At 35.9% G+C, this 21,298-nt stretch overlaps 1 protein-coding gene across 1 annotated transcript; it reads left to right on the forward strand.

Moving 5' to 3' along the window:
* Positions 1-428: 428 nt before the first annotated feature.
* STX2 (syntaxin 2) lies at positions 429-16,138 on the forward strand. The gene is given in 12 exon segments (XM_032198954.1): positions 429-551; positions 6,830-6,901; positions 7,994-8,093; positions 9,598-9,672; positions 10,462-10,538; positions 10,739-10,847; positions 12,587-12,660; positions 12,764-12,785; positions 12,788-12,900; positions 14,291-14,401; positions 14,534-14,661; positions 16,074-16,138. Coding segments are annotated over 11 exon segments (867 nt in total). The 5' UTR covers positions 429-521; the 3' UTR covers positions 14,618-14,661; positions 16,074-16,138.
* The last annotated feature ends 5,160 nt before the right edge of the window (positions 16,139-21,298 follow it).

Genomic DNA, 21,298 nt, shown 5'->3' on the forward strand with positions numbered 1-21,298 from the left:
TTTCAGCCTCCTCTCAGTAACTAAACATGAAATTTTAAGAAGCCTGACTGCAGTCTATCCACATGGTACACCAGAGGATTACATTCATTAAAAAAAAAAAAAAGGGGGGGGGGGGGGCACATAACCACGTAACAACTTTTCCCAGCTCTTCTCCTCCCTCAAGAATTCCCTTGCAGGCCCACCGCCCCTCCCTGCCCTTCGAAGCGCCCGCCGTGACTACATCCCCACCACCACCCCGCGGGGCACAGTCGCCATTTTGATTACCTCAGCCCCGCCGTGCCGTCAGCAGCGCGAGGACGCCTGCGCGGAGCCGCGCGCCATTTTCCTCTCTATTCCGCCCCTCTGCGGGGCGCATGAGCGGTGCGGGTGGCGGCGGCCGTGAGGTGGGGCGGGGGGGGGGGTGGCTGAGCAGAGCCGGTTGAGGGGCGGCCCCGCGGCGGGCAGGGCAGGGCCGGGCCGGGCCGGGCCGGGCGCTGACGGCTCCGAGAGAGGAGCTGAGGGAAGGCTGAGGGGCCGCAGGGATGAAGGACCGGCTGGCCGACCTGCAGGAGGTGAGGGAGGCGGGGGCTGCCCGGGCCGTTACCGCCGCGGCCGCTTAGGAAGCGCCTCGGGCGCGGCCCCGGGTCTCCGCGGGGCCGGCGCCGCGTAGGAGGAACGCGGGGGTTGACCTGGTGGCCTTGAGGCCCTTTAATCTGTCGGTGCGGCTGGTTTTGGGGCCCTTCTTTAACCTCTCGGGGAGTAATTGAAAGTATGCAGGAATTTCTGTGAAAATTCCTAAACGCCACATACGCATACAACTTGGCCTGTGCTGAGCTGTGTGAAGGTTTGGGGCTCGTTTGTCTTGAAGCTCTAAGTTCATATTTTCCAGATAATAAAAATATGTTTTGGAAGGTCCAAAGCTTCACTCTTCTCTCCAAAGGGATAACTTGGCATGCAAGGTCATTAGATCACAATATCTTTACCAGGAAAGATATATCAGAGCAGTGCCAAAGAAATGAGCATTTTCTTTCATGTATACTTCAACACTTCTTCTGTTTCCTGTTTATAAACATGGCCAGGTTATGGGAATATGCACCAAATTTCAGTAGTGGTAGTTGCTTCCCAGAAAGAGGAAGCAGTAAGTGGTGATCTGCGTTTGTTTTATAATGCCAAACAAGTACACTTCCTTTTGATGGAGGGGAAGCAACAGTGGGCTGTGGGTATATATTTTAAAAATAAGTAAATCGTTACAATTTTTTTATTGTAGTTGAAGGTTTTTACTGTATGTATATTTTTTTGGCCCGCTTTAGTATTTGATATCTAAAAACATTACTGCAGGAGGCTATTTCTTTAACTAAAGCATTGCTGCAGAAAATTACTGCTTTAAGTCTAAACACTAAGGTCAGTATTGCTGAATTGCGTCATATGTTCATCAACGTAGTTAAGTTTAGAATTAATGAATAGATCTGAGACTTGAAACTGAAGCTTCCTTATACCTAGAAGGAAGTCCTTTAACATCAAGTGAAGTCAACAGCTATAGAAGAGTCCGTGTTTTATCACTTAAAAGTTCACCGTTGACATGAAGATTTGAAAAGTTGTGTGTCACAAGAGGTGGCCTCTGTAAAACTTGATTTGCACAGGGAATTTGTAGAAGTAATTATTTCCATTTTGCCTCTTCATCTTAAATATATAAAAAAAAAAAAAGATTTTGAACAGCAATTAACGTTTATTTGCCTATTTTCCATAGTGTTTCGATCTTATTAGTGTAGTTCATCACGTTTTATTTGATTAAAGCATTCAATGAAGGGTAGAGCTTCTATATTGTCATTTTTAAACAGGCCTGGGCCTGCAGAATCTTAAGGAATTACTGAATCTTACCTCTTCCCCTTAAAATAATGTTATTTTGTATTGCATTGGTTATGTTTTTCATGTCAGCTTCGTCTGCTGTGTTTTTGGCAAAGACGTGATGAGCCACACAAATAAAGTTTGAGATACTAATACTTCAGCCAGTGACACACACAGTTTAATTAAACATGGTGCTGCTTCTAGAAGAAACTTAAGGTTGCAAGACCTTATTTATGCTTGTGGATTTTAACTGACAGCAAGCAAGTTTTGTCACTAGACGTGGTAATGTTTACTTAGATTTTCCTATGTCTTTACAAAGAAGAAGAAATGTTACTTATCAGTGCTTATGGTTCATTAAGATATAAAATTACCATATTTTTTTGATATTTCCATCAATACACTGTATTTGGTAGTTAAACAGTGCTAAAATAATTGCCTGAGAAACTGTTGTAGACATGCAGATCGTTCAGCGTTCAGGCATTGTCCTACTTCCCTGCTAGAAAAAAAATCATGCCTTTTTAAGAAGATGGGAACCTGAGTTGTATTTGTCTGCTTCAAGGGGCTTATTTCAATGTTTGTAAACTATGCTAAGCAGGCCAATATGAACTTGCTTCAGCTTTAGAAATCTCAGTTACCAGATACATTTCTCAAATACGATTAATTTGATAGTTGGTCATATCCCAAACTGGTTTGGGGTATTCTTTAGCCCAAATGAATGTAAGATTAAAATAAAATAAAAATAAAAAGTCTCTCTCTGGTCCAATATGCTGCATATAGCAGTGGTCAATAATAGATGTTTTGGGAAGAAAAGAAAAGCAGGGTAAGTATATAGCAATGATTATCTAGAATATTTTCCAGGTCTTCAATGGTTAAGGGATACAAGAGCACCTTAAAATGACTTTACAAGAGCTGTAGGATCTGCATTCAGACACTGTCTTCAGCACATTTTGCTAGTGTTAGGTATTAAAAACACGTGGTCTTTTAAAGGTCTGTTTAATAATAATTGCTTCAATGTTTTTGATATTGTTAAACGGTCTCAAAGAAGAGGTAAAATGTAAACCCCTGCTTTAGCATGATATTTTAGATCTCAAGGTTGGGTGCAACCTTCATAACACAAAAATTGCTATCTCGAATGCTCAAACTGATGTAGAGGTGTATGTTTAAATCCATTTTTCCTGTTTGATAGGTAAATCATTTTAAATATATTCTTTTTATCTCATTAGTCTTGAGTGTTACTGAGGGAATCTTAAACTTTTAAAAGTGTTTAGACTAGATTGCACTTGATTGTAGCTTTTTTCTTGTAAATAAGGAACAGTAACTTGAACAGAACTGCACTGATTTTTGTAATTTGTTTCTGTGCATTTAGTTATTGTCTCCCAAACTATTGAGGAATGAGTGAACAACCACAAAGTCAAAATAGTTAAAATGGAGAGAATCGGGATAATACGCAAAAATATAAAAGGAACCTTTTCAGAAATGGGAAAATATTACTGGCTGCTTTTTTTCCTGAGTTAATCTTTCACATTGTCCTTCACTCAAACGCAGAACTTCCTGAAAAAGAGCTTTGTTTTCCATGTCATAACAGCATTATTTCATATAGTTGGTTATCTTATGACGTTTTTTCTGTGTTGTACAGTAATGCTACTAAATTCATGTTAATGATTGACCTGCCAAAGCTGCCTGATAAATCTCCTTGGTAAGGAGAACCTCCTCAGTGAGAGAAAATACTTGCTACTTTAGTATAAAAGAATTCTTGAAACCCTGATGCTGTATGAAGAAACTGAAACACCTCATGTTCCAGGTCAGGAGAGAGCCTTGTACCTATAGATGGCTGACATCTAGAACAATACTTCTGGAATCTGAAATTCTCTGACAAGTACTTAAAGAGAAAAGGCTTGGAAGGCTTTGACTTTAACATGGGAGATGTGATGTAAGAATTAGCCTTTCTAAAGACAGGCTTTTTATATAGAATAGAATAATGAAGTTAGGAGGGACCCATGAAGGTGCTTCAGTCCAACTGCCTGACTGCTTCAAGGCTAGCCAGAAGTTAAGGTGTATCAGTGAGAGCATTGTCCAAATATCTCTTGAACGTGCATGCATGGGGCATCATCCACCTAAGAAGTCTGTTACAATGTTTGACCACCCTCATGGTGAATAATTTTTTCCATAGTAGCCAGTCCAAAGCTCCCCAAGTGCAGCTTTGTGTTGTTCTCACACGCCCTGTCCTCAGGGAGCAGAGAGCCACGCCTGCCTCTGCTTTCCCTCCTCAGGAAGCTGCAGAGAGCATCCAGGTCGCTTCTCAGCCTCCTTTTCTCTGGACTGGATAAAACAAGTGATTCTAGAGTGTTTTAAAACACATAGGTAGTCATTACACAAGTAAAGGGTTACTTGTATAACAAAGGTAATGAGTTACTTGGTACAGGCAACCATAAAGATTTACAGTATCGTCAACATTGCTTCCTTTTATGCCATCCAGTTGGCTGAGTAATATGGGAGTGCATTGAGTACAAGGGAGTTAAGTTGCAGTTTGCAGGGACTGCTGTAAATCTAGTATTTGCAGTCCCTCAGATGTGGTTTTTGTATCAATAATAACTTCGGTACAATTATTTGTCCTGTAATTTCTCTGGACAGATTTTAAAGGAAAAGTCCATCATACAGAGAGAGCAGGGAGGCACCTGCTGCATTCTCAGGGTGGGAATAGGATGGTGTGCAAGACCTCTGCTCTCATCGCAGCATGCAGCTACAGCCTCTTGCCTGCTTTATATCAGGTATTTTTTTGGTGATACTGTTTATACTATGGAGGTGAGGCCTAGGAGAAGGAATACCTTTATGCGAAACTCGATCTTGGTTGAGCCGTGTGCTTGTGGAAAGGTTTGTCACTTATGTTGAAGAGTTAGTGAATAAGCCGTATACTAGGTAAGTGATGATTTAAGAACATAAAGAACAGAGGTTGACAAGTCAAGTGTCTTTCAAGTGCTGATGTTCAAGGTAGGGAGTCCTTAAATCTTTCAACAGATTGCAGTCGGCCAATTTGTCTGTCATTCATGTCATTGCAACCAAATGTGAAAGTGAAATGGATGTGGAACTGACTGAGGCTGCCTCTAGATATGGCTTAACCAAATGACAGATAAAAAAATCTTACTCTTAAGGCTGACTCAGGTATTTAATGTTTTACTGAGATCTGACCAAGGAAGCAGCTGACATGCTGAATCTCTTAACCAATACCATTTTAATTATTTTTAGTTCATTTACCTAAATACAGGATTTTGTTATAACTAGAAAAATATTCTTTACACAGTAAATGTAAGCAGAAGGTGTTCTTTTACATAGATGATTAAATCAAACATCTTTGTAGCTCATTAATGTAGCTCATTATTAACTTAGACCTGGCAGTTTTTTAACACTAGTCTCTGATATCAGTACGAGTTGGGTGACTTCTTTTGGACACAGACTTCCTCTCATTTTTACTAAGCAAGGCTGTTAATTGATTAGTCTGTACTGACAGATTCTTTAATACTGAGTTCTAGCAATCATCTCCCCAGAATGAGCGAATACCAAAAAGCTTTAGGGACACATGACATTACACGTGAATTGGTGGTCTGGGAGAGCCGTAACATCTTAAGTCTTTTATTTCAGTTGGAGCACTGTGGTTGCTGAGCATAAAAAATCAAATTATTTCTGACAAAAAATACCGTTATGGAGCTTTATGGACTCCCTGAATTTGCAGGGGGTGGGGGGAAAAAAGCTGTCCCAAAGTATAAATGTAAACTTTACATAAAGATTTGGAGCACTCTTAGTGTTTTGGTACTTAGGCTCTCTGTGAGTGTAACTTTATTACGTAATAGCAGTGTTTTGACATTGGATTAAATTGCAGAATTATCATGCAAATAGCATACATCTCATCTAATTTAATAAAACCAGAAACAAAGAGTTTATTGGGTTACAGGATCAGGGTTTGGAAGCTGAGAGTGGGAGTTAGAAGATCAAAGGCAGAAGGGCTTGCAAGAAAAATTTTGAAAATGAAAATCCTGTATTTTACCTATCACGTGGTTTGGTTTTTATATGGTGATTATCCATGGACTGCAGTAGAACACAGTAATTTACTAATTTTGTTCCAATTTGGGTTCAATGCAGGTCAGTCTGCTCTGCAGAGGGAACTAGAGGCCATGAGAACTGGAACTGCATACTTCTGATGCACATCAGTTCTCTCTTCCTTTGACCAAATTTGAATCCGTTACTGTGGAGAACCACATGTTCTGCTGGTCTGGCTCATGGTTTAGGGAAGTATGACTCAGGGCATGTGCTGGGCTGGGTGCTTGGGAGATCTGCGAGAGCCAGCATCCGGAGTTGCTGCCTCACTAGCTGCGCTTCTCAGGGCTTATCAATTACGTAAGGCGTCTGTGTGTAGTGTAACATAATTGTATCTGAATTGGTGTGGAGTGGCAGCTTGAAAGCACGCAAGGGCAAAACTAGTACAGAGATGCTGGTAGCGTTTTGTTCTTTCGTTTGATCTTTGCATCATTAAATCACACGCTAGAAAGTCATGGACACCCCTCTTTGTATTTCTTTGTGAGGTTTTCATTTACTGTCTCAGTTATGGTGAAACTGGGTATTATTTTACATTCACGTAGGACTCACTGTGAAGTAAGTATTTTTAGGCTGTGAGAGAGGTGTTATATATAAAGATGTAAAATTGTATTCTAATACTTTCTTATGACAGGGAATGAGAACTATAAAATTGCATATAGCCTGGTTCTGTCCTGAAGTTTTTTGCAGAGGAGTACTGCATTAGCATTCACAGTTTTATGGTAGTCAGGTGACTTTTTGACCTCTCTGCTTATTTGTTTTCAGATTACAGTCCTCAGAAGAGAAAAACTTACTTCTTGTCAGATTATCGATAAAAAGATAAAAATATGTACGCAGGAGCAATGTAGAAGGAACCTTCCTTGTTTCAGAACAGTATCATGAGTTTTATTTCATAGATTTGTTTTGTTGTCTTTTGCAGTGCAAAGGAAATGAAGATGGAGAAACAGTTATTGTTGAAAAAGACCATTTTATGGATGACTTCTTCCAACAGGTGTTTTTTGTAATCTTTATGTACTCTTCATTATACATTCTGCATTTCTCAGTTATTTTTGCTATTAGCTTAATTTTGAAAGTAAGCCATCTCATGGGCACCTCTTATAACATATTTCTTGCTTCAATAAATATCATGTTCCTATTCCATACAATGTAGCAAACTACGGGGAAGATTCTGTTTTAACAAATAATTGAAGACATTGGAGTTTGATTTCTTGTGTGCCCCCCTGCTATGTTTTCCTGTCACATAAAAGTTCATCATGGTACATAAAAGTATGCATATGATTTTTTGGTTTTGTTTGTTTTTTAAGAAAAAAAGTAAGTTATTTAAATGTTCACAGATAACTACTTGTTGTGGTTTAACCCAGCTGGCAGCTAAACACCACACAGTCATTTGCTCACCCACCCTCCTCCCTCTCTGGGATGGGGGAGAGAAACGGGAAAGTGAAGCCTGTGATTTGAGATAAAGACAGTTTATTAAGACAGGAAAATAATAATAACAATAATGATGATACTAGTACTACTACTAATAATGTGCACAAAACAAGTGATGCACAATGCAATTGCTCACCACCTGCTGACCGATGCCCAGCCTATTCCTGAAGAGCCGGCTCCCCACCCTGGCTAGCCACCCCTATATATTGTTTAGCATGACGTCAGATGGTATGGAATACCCCTGTGGCCAGTTTGGGTCAGCTGTCCTGGTCTGTCCCTCCCAGTTCTTGCTGGTGGCCAGTCTGCCCGCTGGCAGGACAGAGCGAGAAGCTGAAAAGTCCTTGGCCTGGTGTAAGCACTGCTCTGCAACAATTAAAACATCAGCATGTTATCAGCACTCTCCTCATCCTAATCCAGAACATAGCCCCCAGCAGCTGCTAGGAGGAAAATTAACTCTGTCCTAACTGAAACCAGGACACTACTGAGTGTCTGAGATTGATATGCTGAGATTTCTGTCAAATATTGACTAGTCTTGCAATTAAATATTTTGATTTTCATTACCAAAGACGTTTTTTTTTGTTTGTTTGTTTGTTTTTTTAAAAAAAGCCTTCACATGCCATATTTTAATTCTTTCATTGCCACATTTATCTTCTAGGTTGAGGAACTTAGAAATAATATAGCAAAAATAGCACAAAATGTGGAAGAAGTAAAAAAGCAGCACAGCATTATCCTGTCAGCACCAAATCCTGAAGGAAGTGAGTATCGCTTTTTTAGATTTCAAGTATACATGACTAGATTTTCTGAAATCAATTTTGTTTTGTTTAGATAAGTTTTACTCTGACAGATAGCTGTTCTCAACCCTTCTTACTTTAAGGCATGCCTAAGTTTGTGCACAGGGTATAATGAACAGGGAAGAAAAGACTCAGTGTCATTTTAGCAGAATGTCTCAACAGTAACCTCTTTTTTTGTTCTTACTGATGAAAACCGAACTGTGGTTGTTAATTCTTTTTTTTTTTTTCCTTCCTGTATCTTCTTCATCTGTTTGTAGGTGGGCATGTGTGTGTCTTATTGACAGTGATTTTGCTAACTGATTCTATATGACTTAAAAAGCAATGAGCCTCAGGTTAATAAGGGTTAGTAATTGATCTGATTGAGAGCAATTTTTATCACAACCACAGAAATGGCATTTGAATTGTGTGGGGACATGATATTGCTCTTGTGAATCTGGTGTCTTCAGGAACTCCAATACAGATCTAGTTAAGTGATTCATGAATATGCGTAGTATTTTTCAGAAAATATAGGTATTGTGTGACACAATTATGTTTTTTTAAAGTTAAAAGCAATGAGTCCATGATAAACTACAGAACTGTCACTCGAAAGACTTAAACTGAATTTCTTCCTTATGACCAACAAAGAAATATTACCATGAAATTATGTTAAGAAAGGCACAAAATATTTTACCTGGTTTAGGGTGGTGATTTGGGAATAACATTTCCCAGGGGCCTGTTACAAGAAATAGGAATCTGATAGTAAGATCTAAATACCTGGGAATATCATAAGCTCCTCAGTATGATTATGCTATATAATTATGAGATCGCAGGGTTGAGTTATATGTGATCCATGGCTTGCTTGAGCTACATTGGTAGTTCAGTGTTCAAGGTGATGTATTTAATGATGTCAACAATGCAATTTTTTTGTTGCTAATTTCAAAAAACATTTTTTAATGTGAAGATCTATTTTGACAAGACCTGAAGAAAGATTGCAGTGGTACAGTCTACACCAATACAATTGCTGGATCTGGATTTTATGGTTCCCTTCTAAAGTTCACTTCAGTGGGCAACATCAGCTTTGCTCCAGATGCTGATAGTTGCCCGCACAAACAGGTGCTGCAGTGACCTTTCAGTGGCCACCACATTCTGCTGAGAGAAAGGAGTACATGCAGCTGTAAACTAGTAAAGCAGGATGAATGTCACCAGGGAATTGAGATTAAAGAACATGATAAAAGGAACAATCAGAGAGGTACCAAAGCGATAAGCGTGTATCACAGAGTAGTTTTATGATTTCTTTTTTTTTTTTTCTTCACAAATAGAATGGAAGAAAGTTAAGAACTTTCAGTTAAGAACTTAAGTCACTTACTAATTAACTGTGTTTCCCCTGGTCATATATAGTTGTCCAGAAATGATGACTTGAATGTCTTTTGAGAAGGCAACTCACTGATTTGTTATCAATCATCAACAGTTCTGGTTTTATTTTTTTAAGGAACAAAAGAAGAACTTGAAGAATTAAATGAGGAAATAAAGAAGATTGCTAATAAAATCCGAGCCAGGTTAAAGGGTAAGTTGAGGGGAGAAATAAAACTGCTATCACTCATAACATATTCAGGATGTTAGTGGTGTTAGAGTTAATGGCCTTCTAAAACTTAACTCTATTATGTATGTATAAATTACCTTGTACAACTCCTGCCAGGTAGTTCCTAAATTCTAAGAAATCTTAAGAAATTTAGTGTATAGTTATTCATTCATTAAGGCCTTGAATACAAAATGTTCAACTTTTTGCACTAGTGTTTATACAGATCTGTTTTTTGTCTACTTACATAATTTGGAATTCCCTAACTCAACTCCCTTCATTCAGGCTAAGTAATTTTGCTATGGGTTTCCCCTGCAGTAGTGCCCTGTTCAGTATGCATTTTGAAAATATATTGACAGTTTGAGTATTACTCATTACACTTAGTGTGCGTTTTTGTTGTGTTAGTCTCCGTAAGCACTAGGGTGTGTTTACCTGTTATGTTTTTATCACTTAAATTATAAGAGCAGTCCTATTTTGTTAGAGCCTTTGAACTGCTCCTAGAGTAATAGATGTTAGTGTGACTCTTAATAGTATTGAAGTAGCTACTGTTTTAAGATCTATACCCAATAGAATTACAGAACCTATTTAAAACATATATGGATTTCACTGCCCCCCACACTACACACACATGCATATGGAAGAAAAGTTAAATGGTCTTTGTGGGGAGCCTTGTACATGAGAAAAGTAATAATTAGTAGTATTTACCAAATAACTTTGAGGTGCGGTATCAATTTACTATATCAAATGTTGACTCAATATTCTTGTATTTGCTATTAGCTATTGAACAAACTTTTGATCAGGGTGAAAATGCTAATCGGACATCATGTGGATCTCAGGATAAGGAAAAAACACAGGTATGACAATTTAAGAAATGTAAAGAACATAAAAGGATGCTATTAAATCAGTGAATGAGTTGCACTTTTCGGAAATAATTCAGGACCCCATGTTCTGTTCTGTTGACATTTAAATACAGTTTTCAGTTGTTGTGCAGTCATATTTGCTGTACTAAGAATAAAATAAACTTTTTGCACATTTTTAAATCCTGTAAAAACAGCACTCTGTATTAGCTCACAAGTTTGTGGAGGTCATGACAGAATACAACGAGACCCAATCTCTTTTTCGAGAACGCAGCAAAGGTCGGATACAGAGACAATTAGAGATAAGTAAGTGACCTGAATACACTTATTTTTTTAAATAAATAAATTTTAAATGTATTGTTATACCTCCATTGTTTCTTATTACTTAAAGTTAGTACAAAACATCATGCATCTTGAACACCACCTTTAAGCATGTGAATGGGAGGGAAAAGAATTCTCAGATGGCATTAAGTCTTTGCTACTACTCTTCGTAACAACTGTAAAAAATAGAGAAAACTAAATAATATAAAAGTTTTTATATTGCAAATTATTAAATATCCTTTGTTTCATTTTTTCATGTCTTGAAACTGCAGAAGAAACATTAAGCTTGCGTGCAGAAGCTGTTGTAGAGATACTGAATGTGTTCTGTTGTGTTGCTAAAAGCCATTTCCAAATTAACATGCTAATAACAGCGTCATCTCTTTTTATGCTATTCTGTTTGTGTCAATAAGAACATTTTTTTGTAAGTTCAGCTGCCATAACATCAGTGCTACCTTTAGTTATACCCTAATAATTTGTTGAATGACTTGCATTGCCTTATTTCATTGTTGATTATGAGGAATATTCAGAAAGGCACCTAACTACTCAGAAGTACAGTGCCTACTTTAGAAAGTGTCTAAAATACCAATAATACCTTGTACCTAATGTTGGCCTTTTTAATGTAACTTGTAAAAGCAAATAAATATTTTTTATATGAAAAATGCAAACAGAAGAGTTAGCAGTTAGTTTGCTTTTCATGTGCTTCTTTTTCTTTTTCATTAGTTTCCCATACTTAGTATGATTCAATTCAGCATTTCAGCATAGTTTATTTGGCAAGTTAATTTCTTCACTCATGCTCCTGTGGGAAGGGACCCTAATACCTCAGGACATGATTCTTTCAAATTAATGTTATGACCTAATTTGATTCTTTAGCTTTTCCTCATCACTAAAAATTTTAAAGCAGGTTTTGCAGCATTCTTGGGTATTAATGTCACAAGGTAGTATTAAAATTAATTTTCATCTGATAGGACAGAATTATATAAGCCATTTCTAATCCCTGCTCTTCCCATGTAAAATAAGTTGAATGTCTGTATATGATGTGTACAATACAAATAGCTTGAATATGCTCTGTAACTTTTGTCTTTATGCAAAAGATATTTTGCATTTGTTTTACCACTGTGATAGGATTCAGTTTGCTTAAACATGCAATAATAAACTGCATACATTGTTAGGTGTGTTATGAAAAGTAGAAGTGAGGATACTCCATGGGTAATCATCTCCTCTGTGGGGAATTTGAATGTAATCCTATGTTAGCTGTTAAAGACTGATTTACATAAAGACTTACATATGATTTACATAAAGATTAGATCCATCACTGTCATTGGTAGGAGGGAGGAAGAAAATTAGGTTCCAATGTGACATGATTGAATGGGTAAATATTGAGTGTTACATAAATACTATTTGTATCTTCAGTTGTTCCTCTGGAGAACACTCAACAGGGTTCATATGTATATTGTAAATGTTTCTGATCAAGCTTTTCAGCATGACCAAAAGAAAAAACCCACAGGAAATCTTCATACTAGTTCTGAATCTAGCATAGTTGTTTTCTTTCTACTTGACGTTTTTCTTTTTTTCATATGCAAAATGGTACTTGGTAATGGCTAAACGCTACATTGTTTTATCTTGAAAAATGTGCAATACAAGAATTTTCTTTGAGTTGTTATTCTTCTGTAAAATTAAGTTTAATAATAAGTAATGTTATATAAAATATTTTATTTTTATTCTAGCTGGAAAGACCACCACTGATGAGGAATTGGAGGAAATGTTAGAGAGTGGTAATCCTTCAATTTTCACATCTGATGTATGTATTTCTGGTCCAGTTAAGCCTGTCATCTGTTCTGTTTCTTCTGCTATTTAGAAGTTTGTCAACACTTATTTGTGTCTGTATTTTTTGTTCTTCCAAGATTATATCAGACTCCCAAATAACTAGCAAGCTCTGAATGAAATTGAGTCCCGACACAAGGATATTATGAAACTGGAATCTAGCATACGAGAGTTACATGAAATGTTTATGGACATGGCTATGTTTGTTGAGACTCAGGTAAACAAACTAATTCAAATACATATACATAAGTGGGATTTTTTTCTTTTCTTACTCTTTGAAATATAAGGAAACAATTGCTTGTAATCAAATAATACAGGTTTGTTTCTTAGTGTTTTTTGACTGATTAGAATATATGAAAGTTAACTGCTGAAGGTTTTTGTATTTTAGACAAATTTACAGCCCAGATGTACTAATAGTATGTCCTATGGATTGCTGAGCATAGGCACTTTTCAGTCACCATATTAAGTATTTTCTTCAACGTATTTGTATTGCAGTGTGTTTGAATGTTTTGTGCATGTTTGAGTAAGAACAACTCTGTCCTGGAGTGATGGCTAGTGTCTTGGAAACTTACTATATTCATAGACATGTTAAAGGACTGATGTGGTAGAATAAAATGTAGATTTATACAATTTGCGTATAATACAAAGGTATGATTCCTGTCTTAACAATCATGAATGTAAACAGATTGATTGACAAGACATTCAAGTTGTCTCTCTCATGTTGTTTATCCTGAGGTGGCATGTAGTTTGTTCTGTCTGTAGTCTTTGCTACTTAATACCAATTAACAGAAGTTAAAAGTATTTTACTTAGCTCTTAAATTCTTTGAGTTCTGCAGGAGAGTGAAAGGAATAATGTTCAGGGGAGAAGCTTTCCTGAGAAGGACTTTTTTTTAATTGGGTTTTGTGCTAAAGTGTATGTTGCTTTGATATTAGATCTATCGGCAAGGCAAACTGGTAGTAGTTTCCTAATGAATTAGAAATGAATAAAAATTATTTGTGGATCATTATTTAATGCTTTGCTGTTTACTGCTGCTGATTATTTCTTCTGATGGACAGAAACACAGGTAATAGAGGATTTACTGTAACTTTTCACCAATCTTCCATTTCATTACCAAATTTCATTCATCATAATTTGAATTTGGTATGTGTTGACGTTCTAAACATTCAACTCTGCTTTGCTTCCTGAAGTGTATGGATTTTTTAGGTAACTGTTAAACCTTGTGTTAAAGTAGTCAACATCTTTGCCCACTTCCAGGCACATCAGAGGTTTCTGACCTTTTAGTATGTCAGTTTTTAGACTGCCTGTTAAAACATACCTCACATTCAAAGGTATGTTTTCAGAGGTTCAACGTTTGTTCATTCAAAATGGAGAAAGATGCCTACCCTGCCCTTGAATGTTCCTTGTTTGTTTAGAACTTTGAGCCCTTGCTTCTCATTCCCTTTTACCCGTGACACATTCCCTTTTCCTCGTGGCAGAAAAAAAGTCCATTGCTACTATGCGAATTACTTCTTAAAATATTCATTGATATTCTGTAGCCTTTTCCAGATTCATTAAACAAAGATCCATGGATGCCAATAATTATTTTTTCTTTAAACTTCATTTTAAGGGTGAAATGATCAACAACATAGAAAAGAATGTGATGAATGCATCAGATTATGTGGAGCATGCTAAGGAAGAGACAAAAAAGGCAGTTAAATATCAAAGCAAAGCACGAAGGGTATGGTCTGTTTTCATAATTGCGCTAATGAGCATGTTAACTTGAAATGTATGGATTGAAACATTGACTTTTAAAAACTGAAAAATGCAAGTTTAATGTGATATTAAAATAATAATGCCTTGTTTTTAACAGAAAATATGGATAATTATCCTTGTGTCATTGGTGTTGATTGCCATAATTGGTCTAATTATTGGTTTGTCTGTTGGTATTCGGTGATGCTTGGATAACCTCAGCATGCATGAATTCCTGCCAGTGCGGCAGTAAGTAACTAATCATCTAATTTTGCTATTCTGCTCTGACAAACTCTTTGGACTACTAATCCTTACTATGTGTGCAGTTAGTACTGTGGCGGTGAGGTGACTAGGTGGATCCTCCTTTGTCTCTGCATTCTGCAAAAGTTCTATGCATGAGAATATTGAAAACTGTGACATCTAGTGGTATTTTTTTTAATTTATCATAAGACCTGTAAACAAAAAATGAAATGAGATAACTCAGCTTATTGTCTCAGTCCTTTGCTTTTTTTTATATAAAGTTAACGTCAGCAAACAGCCTGCACTAAGATACAGATTTCTAATTGGAATTTTGTCAAATGTAGTTTTCTACGGCTTTCAGCAGAGCTAAATTAGGTGTCTACAAACATAAAGCTGGCTATTTTGCCTTGCAGAATATACGTAAATTTCTTACTTTAAAGCTCTTTTACCAAATAAAACATTGCATTGCAATGTTTTGGTTAGACCAAATGAAACCATGTGACGATGCGTTTGTAAGAGGAATTCTGCAAATATTCCACCTAAATTTGAGAAATCTTTCAATTTTCAGAATTTTGCTGTACTAATCTGCCATTTCTTGTCAAATTGACTTCTAGCCAGGCTAAGCAGATAATAGCACTTGACTTTTCTGGGACCAGTAGACACACAACATTTTACATGTAGGATCTCCAAAATATACGTGAAGCTCTATGAGATAGTATGTCATTTCAGACCACTAATCATTAGTTTAGTTGTCTGTACTAACACATTTTTAATATTAACATTTAAGTTTTTACTTCTGATGTTAGAGTTTCTTCTCACATTTGGTTTATGGGCAGACAACATGCTTTACTTTCTATCATTGCTGATAGAAATATCTGACCTGCTGTCAGACCTTGATGCATCTACATAGAATCCAGTTGTGTGGGTTTTTTGTGCAGATCTTCTGAGCTACTAGCTATACAAGGTTTTTACTGACATTCTCTTGAATTTGAGAACGTTTGAGAACAAAGAGTGCAATTGTAGAGGTTTGAGCAGACTACAAATATTTATCCAAGGATTGGATTTATTGCAGTTAGCAATGTTACTATTTTTAGGCTTGACCTTAATAAGTAAATGTTTGTTATTGCTGCTATTTCTATATGTAGTAATATTTATGGAAGTTTCCTATGGGTAGTAACAACTATAAAGAAAAATAATTGTTATACAAATAGCTACAGCTAGTGACTATGGTTACATGTGTTAGAAAAGAATGGATAACAATAGAAAATCACAGTAGTAAGTTTTTATTTAGAAGGATAATTCAAACATTTAGAATAGATACCAGAGTAATTGATCTTCTGTGGGTATGCATGTATTTAAACAGTTCTTTATCTGACAAGGTACATCAATCTAAATTTTCCTTTTTTTTTTTTTTCTTTCAGAAATTGATGTTCATTATTATATGTGTAACTGTATTACTTCTGATACTTGGAATTATCCTAGCAACAACACTATCATAGCAAGTATATTCAAAGAGCTACGAACCTTCAGCAACTCCAAAATACGTCTTCAGTAAAGCCAAACTTTTTTTTATGAAAGATGCCTTAAACCCTTGCACTGTTACATGAATGATTACCTATCACTAAATGGCTAAAATGAAAACAAATCACTTTTAATGTTTACTTATAAATGAAGAACAGAATGTATTAGGATACGTATGGATTTTCATCATAAACTATACATTTGTAAGACCGAAACTTGCTTTTAATTGTTTTGAACTAAAGGAACTTAGGATGTTTTCATATTCAGTGTTATAAACAGTTCAAATAGGGAGATGAGAAGCTTTTTTGACTGTTTGACTTTTTTATTTGTATTGCTAATATAATCCTAATCACAGATTTTATAACCTTACCGGTGTTTGCTTCTGTTAGCACTCCTGTGAACGTTTTTATGAAATGTAACTATGTCTTTAAGTTATTTAGTCACCTTAGCCTGTCTAAGCTTAATACTTTATTAAAATATTCTTCAGCAAGTGCTAAAATATTTATCCTGAAAAGACCACTTAGATATTTAATGGTCTGCCTCCTACATTACACTTCAAAAAGCAAAGATTTTTTTTTTTACGCTTTCCATTTTTATTCTTTTCAACATGACTAAGGTGAATTGCTTTAAATATTTCCTTTATGTTATGGTAGAAATGCTTTCTGGTAAAAGAATACAGTAATGAAACACACAATTTGAACTTCAGCAAATAATTTTACAGTCTTTGTTCAAACAGAACTCATGGATCAGTTTAGCCTTATTGTTCATATGAATGATAAAAATCATATGATAAAATGATTTTAAAAAAATCACACCTTCTGTAAAATCAAGTCAATATTTCATTTTCAGAAGCTTGCTAATGTTGTGTGAATGTAGTACATGGGGAGAAATGCAACTCTCTCAGAAAACTCCAGAACGTAATGCAAACTAAGACACTGATTTGTTATGAAATTTATTATATAACGTGTATGAAGTGTCTTAGCATATGCATATTGTTGTAATGCTAGCTTGTAAGACCTGAAAGCTTGAAAGAATTTAAAAGTAACCAAATAACTGCATTTAATGTTAAAGATTATTTTTGTATTTTGTGTGTAAAATATTTGTAACTTGAATTTTTGATTTCTTGTTGTTTAGGATATCCATGTAGATATGTAGATACATTTACATTGTAAGAGAATTAGAGGAACATATAATGTGTGCCTTTTTAAACACAGTCTAAAACTATGCTTGTTAATGTTTCCAGATATTCAACTATAATGTTAATTTCAATAACTGTCATAAAAGATTAGAATCTTTAAACTTACATTTTGTGGAAAGTGCCTGAGATTATTAACTAAAATGTAACTCAGTTTATTGACTAGCTTCATAAAATTCAGCAAAGTTTACAATATATATTGCATATATGAATATTCTTGCTTTGCTGTCCAATTATACTGTGAATATGCTAGAGCTATTCAGATACCGTACTTTTTTTTTTTTTTTTTTTTTTAAACAAAAAAAAGCCTTCTGCAAGCCAGCCATAAAGAAGTCGCTTGATAAAATTCAACTTCATTAATGAACAATTTTTACCCTCTAAGCCCAGAACAACACTCACCAGTGGTTGTAAGGAAGTTTACAAGCAAAGTAAGGAAAGATTGGTTGCCTTAGTGCTCATTCTAGGTAAAATGTATTTTTATTCTATAGTTTTCTAGAATTCTAATAGTAAATATTATTTATACAAAGTGCAGTGAGAGGATCAGTTCTGCTGTTCTACAGCTGATTATCTAAAATGTTGCTCCAAATTTGGTTGTGTTGATTCTTTTTTAATTTATAATGTAGTAATTTGCCCATCAAAAACAGAAATATGAATAAGCCGCTCCACGTTTTCTTACTTGTTATATAGCTGCCTCAGTTTGTTTTAAAACAAAACTTGTTTTTCACATGAACTTTTGTTCTGTTAATATTGTGGGGGAGGAAATCTCTAACCTATGCACTAATAAATTTATCTACGCAAGTATCTTGTTGCTATTATTATATTCATGATGTTATTGTGACCTTTGTGAATATTTCCAGTAAGTGTTTGGATAAGGCACGCATGTCAAACAACTGCTAATAAGATAATCAGTCTTAGTCTGATTATCTTATTTCCTGAAAATCTTCACACACAAAAAAAAAAGAAAGGGCAGGCAGTACTGAAGATATGAATGGTAGTTATTCATTTAAAGTATTCCCATAGAATTTTATTGAATATTAAACTTGATAGGTAGAGGAGTTATATTTGGATAAAGCTAGTCATGTATTCTCAGATTCTGTATAAAAGCACATCTTTCACTATCCAGAAGTAAAATAGTGGCATCTCATTGCTGCTTCTTACAGGGAAACCACACCCTCTGTACAAAAAGCACCAGGTGGGAACACAGATGAATTCAATAGAATGAGCTAAACTTCCCCAAATACAGAACAGACATTTCTAGGCAATGCAGTGTTTGTTTAGTGTAGCACTATGTGAGGTTTAATGAATGTAAGCCTGATAAATAAAATTTAGAAGACAGAAGGAGCTGAAGTAACTAGGAGGAAGGATGCTTTTCTGTATAAAAAAATAATTTTTAAAAAGCCCTTTAGAGAGCTGTGCTTAATGTAGATTATTTGAGAGTGGCTTGGGTGATTTTTATTTATTTTTTTTAAACTTCAATTACAGTGTTAAACTTGATTTGATATGTTCTGGTGGCTTGTATGTGACTTCTGAAAATAACCATGGCATGCTTCCTCATGCTGCAGTCAGTGGGTCAGCCTTTGCACCTGTGAATCAACTCAGTCTTTTTCTGTCATATACAATAACTGCTCTTCAGTTACACAGTGCTGCTTGCAGACTATTTTCATTACCTCTGTCAAACATGCAAAGTCCTTCTGCACAGTAGTACAGCACTTACAAATCAACTTTTTGGAATAAAAAAGAGCATTTTATAAGCATTTATAATCAGGTTTTGAAGAACAAAAGTACTTCTCAAAGATTTTTACGAAGGGAAATTTATAGAAATGGTAAGTAGTTACAAAATAATTGTATATTTTAAAGAATGTTTTGATTGCTGCACTTACAGGCTGCTTTTGAACCTTTAAGAAGGGGGAAAAGGATTTCGATACTGAATAGTAAGTTCATCAGAAATTGCTGGTATACAAATAGCTAACAATATATAACAGATTGTGGTCTGGGAAGAAAGCAATTTTGTTTTATGCATACAAAAACAAAACTGTAATTCCTGTTTCCACACTTCAGAGAGAATGTGAGACTATATTGGCTCGCCCCCGCTAGTTCCTCTCGACTCCAGTAAACTGTGCTGAATCACGTTAAACTAACACAGAGCACAGCTTGGTTTAGGAGAATACGGCAGAATGAATAAAGACTCACCAGAGGTGCCATTTTTATCGGAGCTCACTTTACAGTCCTTATATGTAATTTTACAGAAAATGGACAGGCATTTTTTAATTGTCCTTGCTATGTGTTCGCTGTCAAAGTCTATTAATGGGATTTATGTTTTGACATCTTTCTAGACATTAAAAATTTCAAGAAGTTTCAGTTAAAAAAACTAATTTAAAAAGCACTTTACAGAAATTGGCAGCACTGCTGTTATGGAGAACATTGTTTGCACTTTACAGATGTGAGAAATGATTTTGGGAAGAAAGGTGAGCTGAAAGAGGAGGTATCAGCACCAAAAATTTTTGCATGTTTTGTTTTTCAATATCAAAACTTTGGACCCTGTACACCAACTATAGTCATGAGATGCACCCACCACTGTAAATAAGATCTAAATACAGTTCCACATTAAAAGTGACAAGAGATTCCCACACAGGAGAAGCAGCCATTGCAACCTGGCACTTCAGCGTTTGAAGTAGCTTGGGAGTAAGCTATTTGCCCTGTCCTGTGGGCTCTTAGGGATGTGGGAGGTAATATTTTTTCTCTCAATAGTTGTAATCCTGCTTAAGTAATTCATTCAAAAGTGACGGAATCATTTCCTCTGCTATTAGTCCTGTTTATTTGGTGGTTTGGAAGAACGCTCTTTTGCTTCATAGTGCATCTTCTGAACAATATTGTGTGATCGGTTTAATCAGTCAGCATTTCTGATGGCACAGCTTTTCACGCGGGTTTTTCTGTAGTGCTCTTCAAATACCTACAGGAATTTGTCCACAACGTCGATAGTCAACACACAGTAGAACATTAACTGATGTGGCAGATTGACTTGTTTTTTCCCTGTTCCAAAACAGCAGGCCTCCTGGTCATGAAATGATGCTTTAAAAATATGAGTAGAGCCTGCTTTGTTTTATTTTTAATGTATCAATAGGTTTTACAGTGGAAAATTAAATAAATTTTCATTTAGAACTCCCTCACCACCTTGGATTGTTAATGCTGTAAATTGCAGCTGCGTAGAGATGTTCTGAGAGAACAATTACTTCCTATTTTATTCTTCCAGGTTATTCCCTAGGATTTTTGATTTAAGCATAGATAGCAGTCAGGACCTGAGTCTAGGCAGAAGATCTGATGCCTGCAATCTACTCAGATCAGCTTGGCACTGGTGAGAAGTAATGATAGTTTTGATGGAGAGGGGTCTAAACCTAAGGAGAAAACCCTACTGCTTCTACATTTATAGCAAATACTGTAGGACAATTGACATGTGTTGAGGCAAGACATGAGCTTATTAATATAGTCGTGTATTTAAAAAAAAAAATCACACAATGACAAACACAAAAAAAAGGTTTTTTTTTTTTTTTTTTTTTCACTTCGTTATGAATGAAAAGTTTAGTCATTTAAAAATGCATAGGAAAATATAATCAAGAAACAGATACCAACCATTGAAAGCAGTATTGATAATGGTTTATTTTAATTCAGTTTTCTAGGGGGAACTACTTAGATCTGATCTTCAAAGTGAGCAAATTAGGTCATCTACATAGGCACGGGATACAAGGAAGCAGTTTCCAGGTTTAAAGCCATACATGCTGGATAAGGTTAATTCTGCTTAGCCTCTTTTGTTCTATTCTTAATATCTCCTACTGCCTTGGGAGAGGGTTGCTTATGTTCGAAAGAAAGAAATAATCATTTCATACACAGGTCAGTAAAAGTACAAAAAATATATTTCTGAATTGCTGATACAAT

Source organism: Aythya fuligula, chromosome 17 (assembly GCF_009819795.1).
Source record: "Aythya fuligula isolate bAytFul2 chromosome 17, bAytFul2.pri, whole genome shotgun sequence".
NCBI lineage: Eukaryota > Metazoa > Chordata > Aves > Anseriformes > Anatidae > Aythya > Aythya fuligula.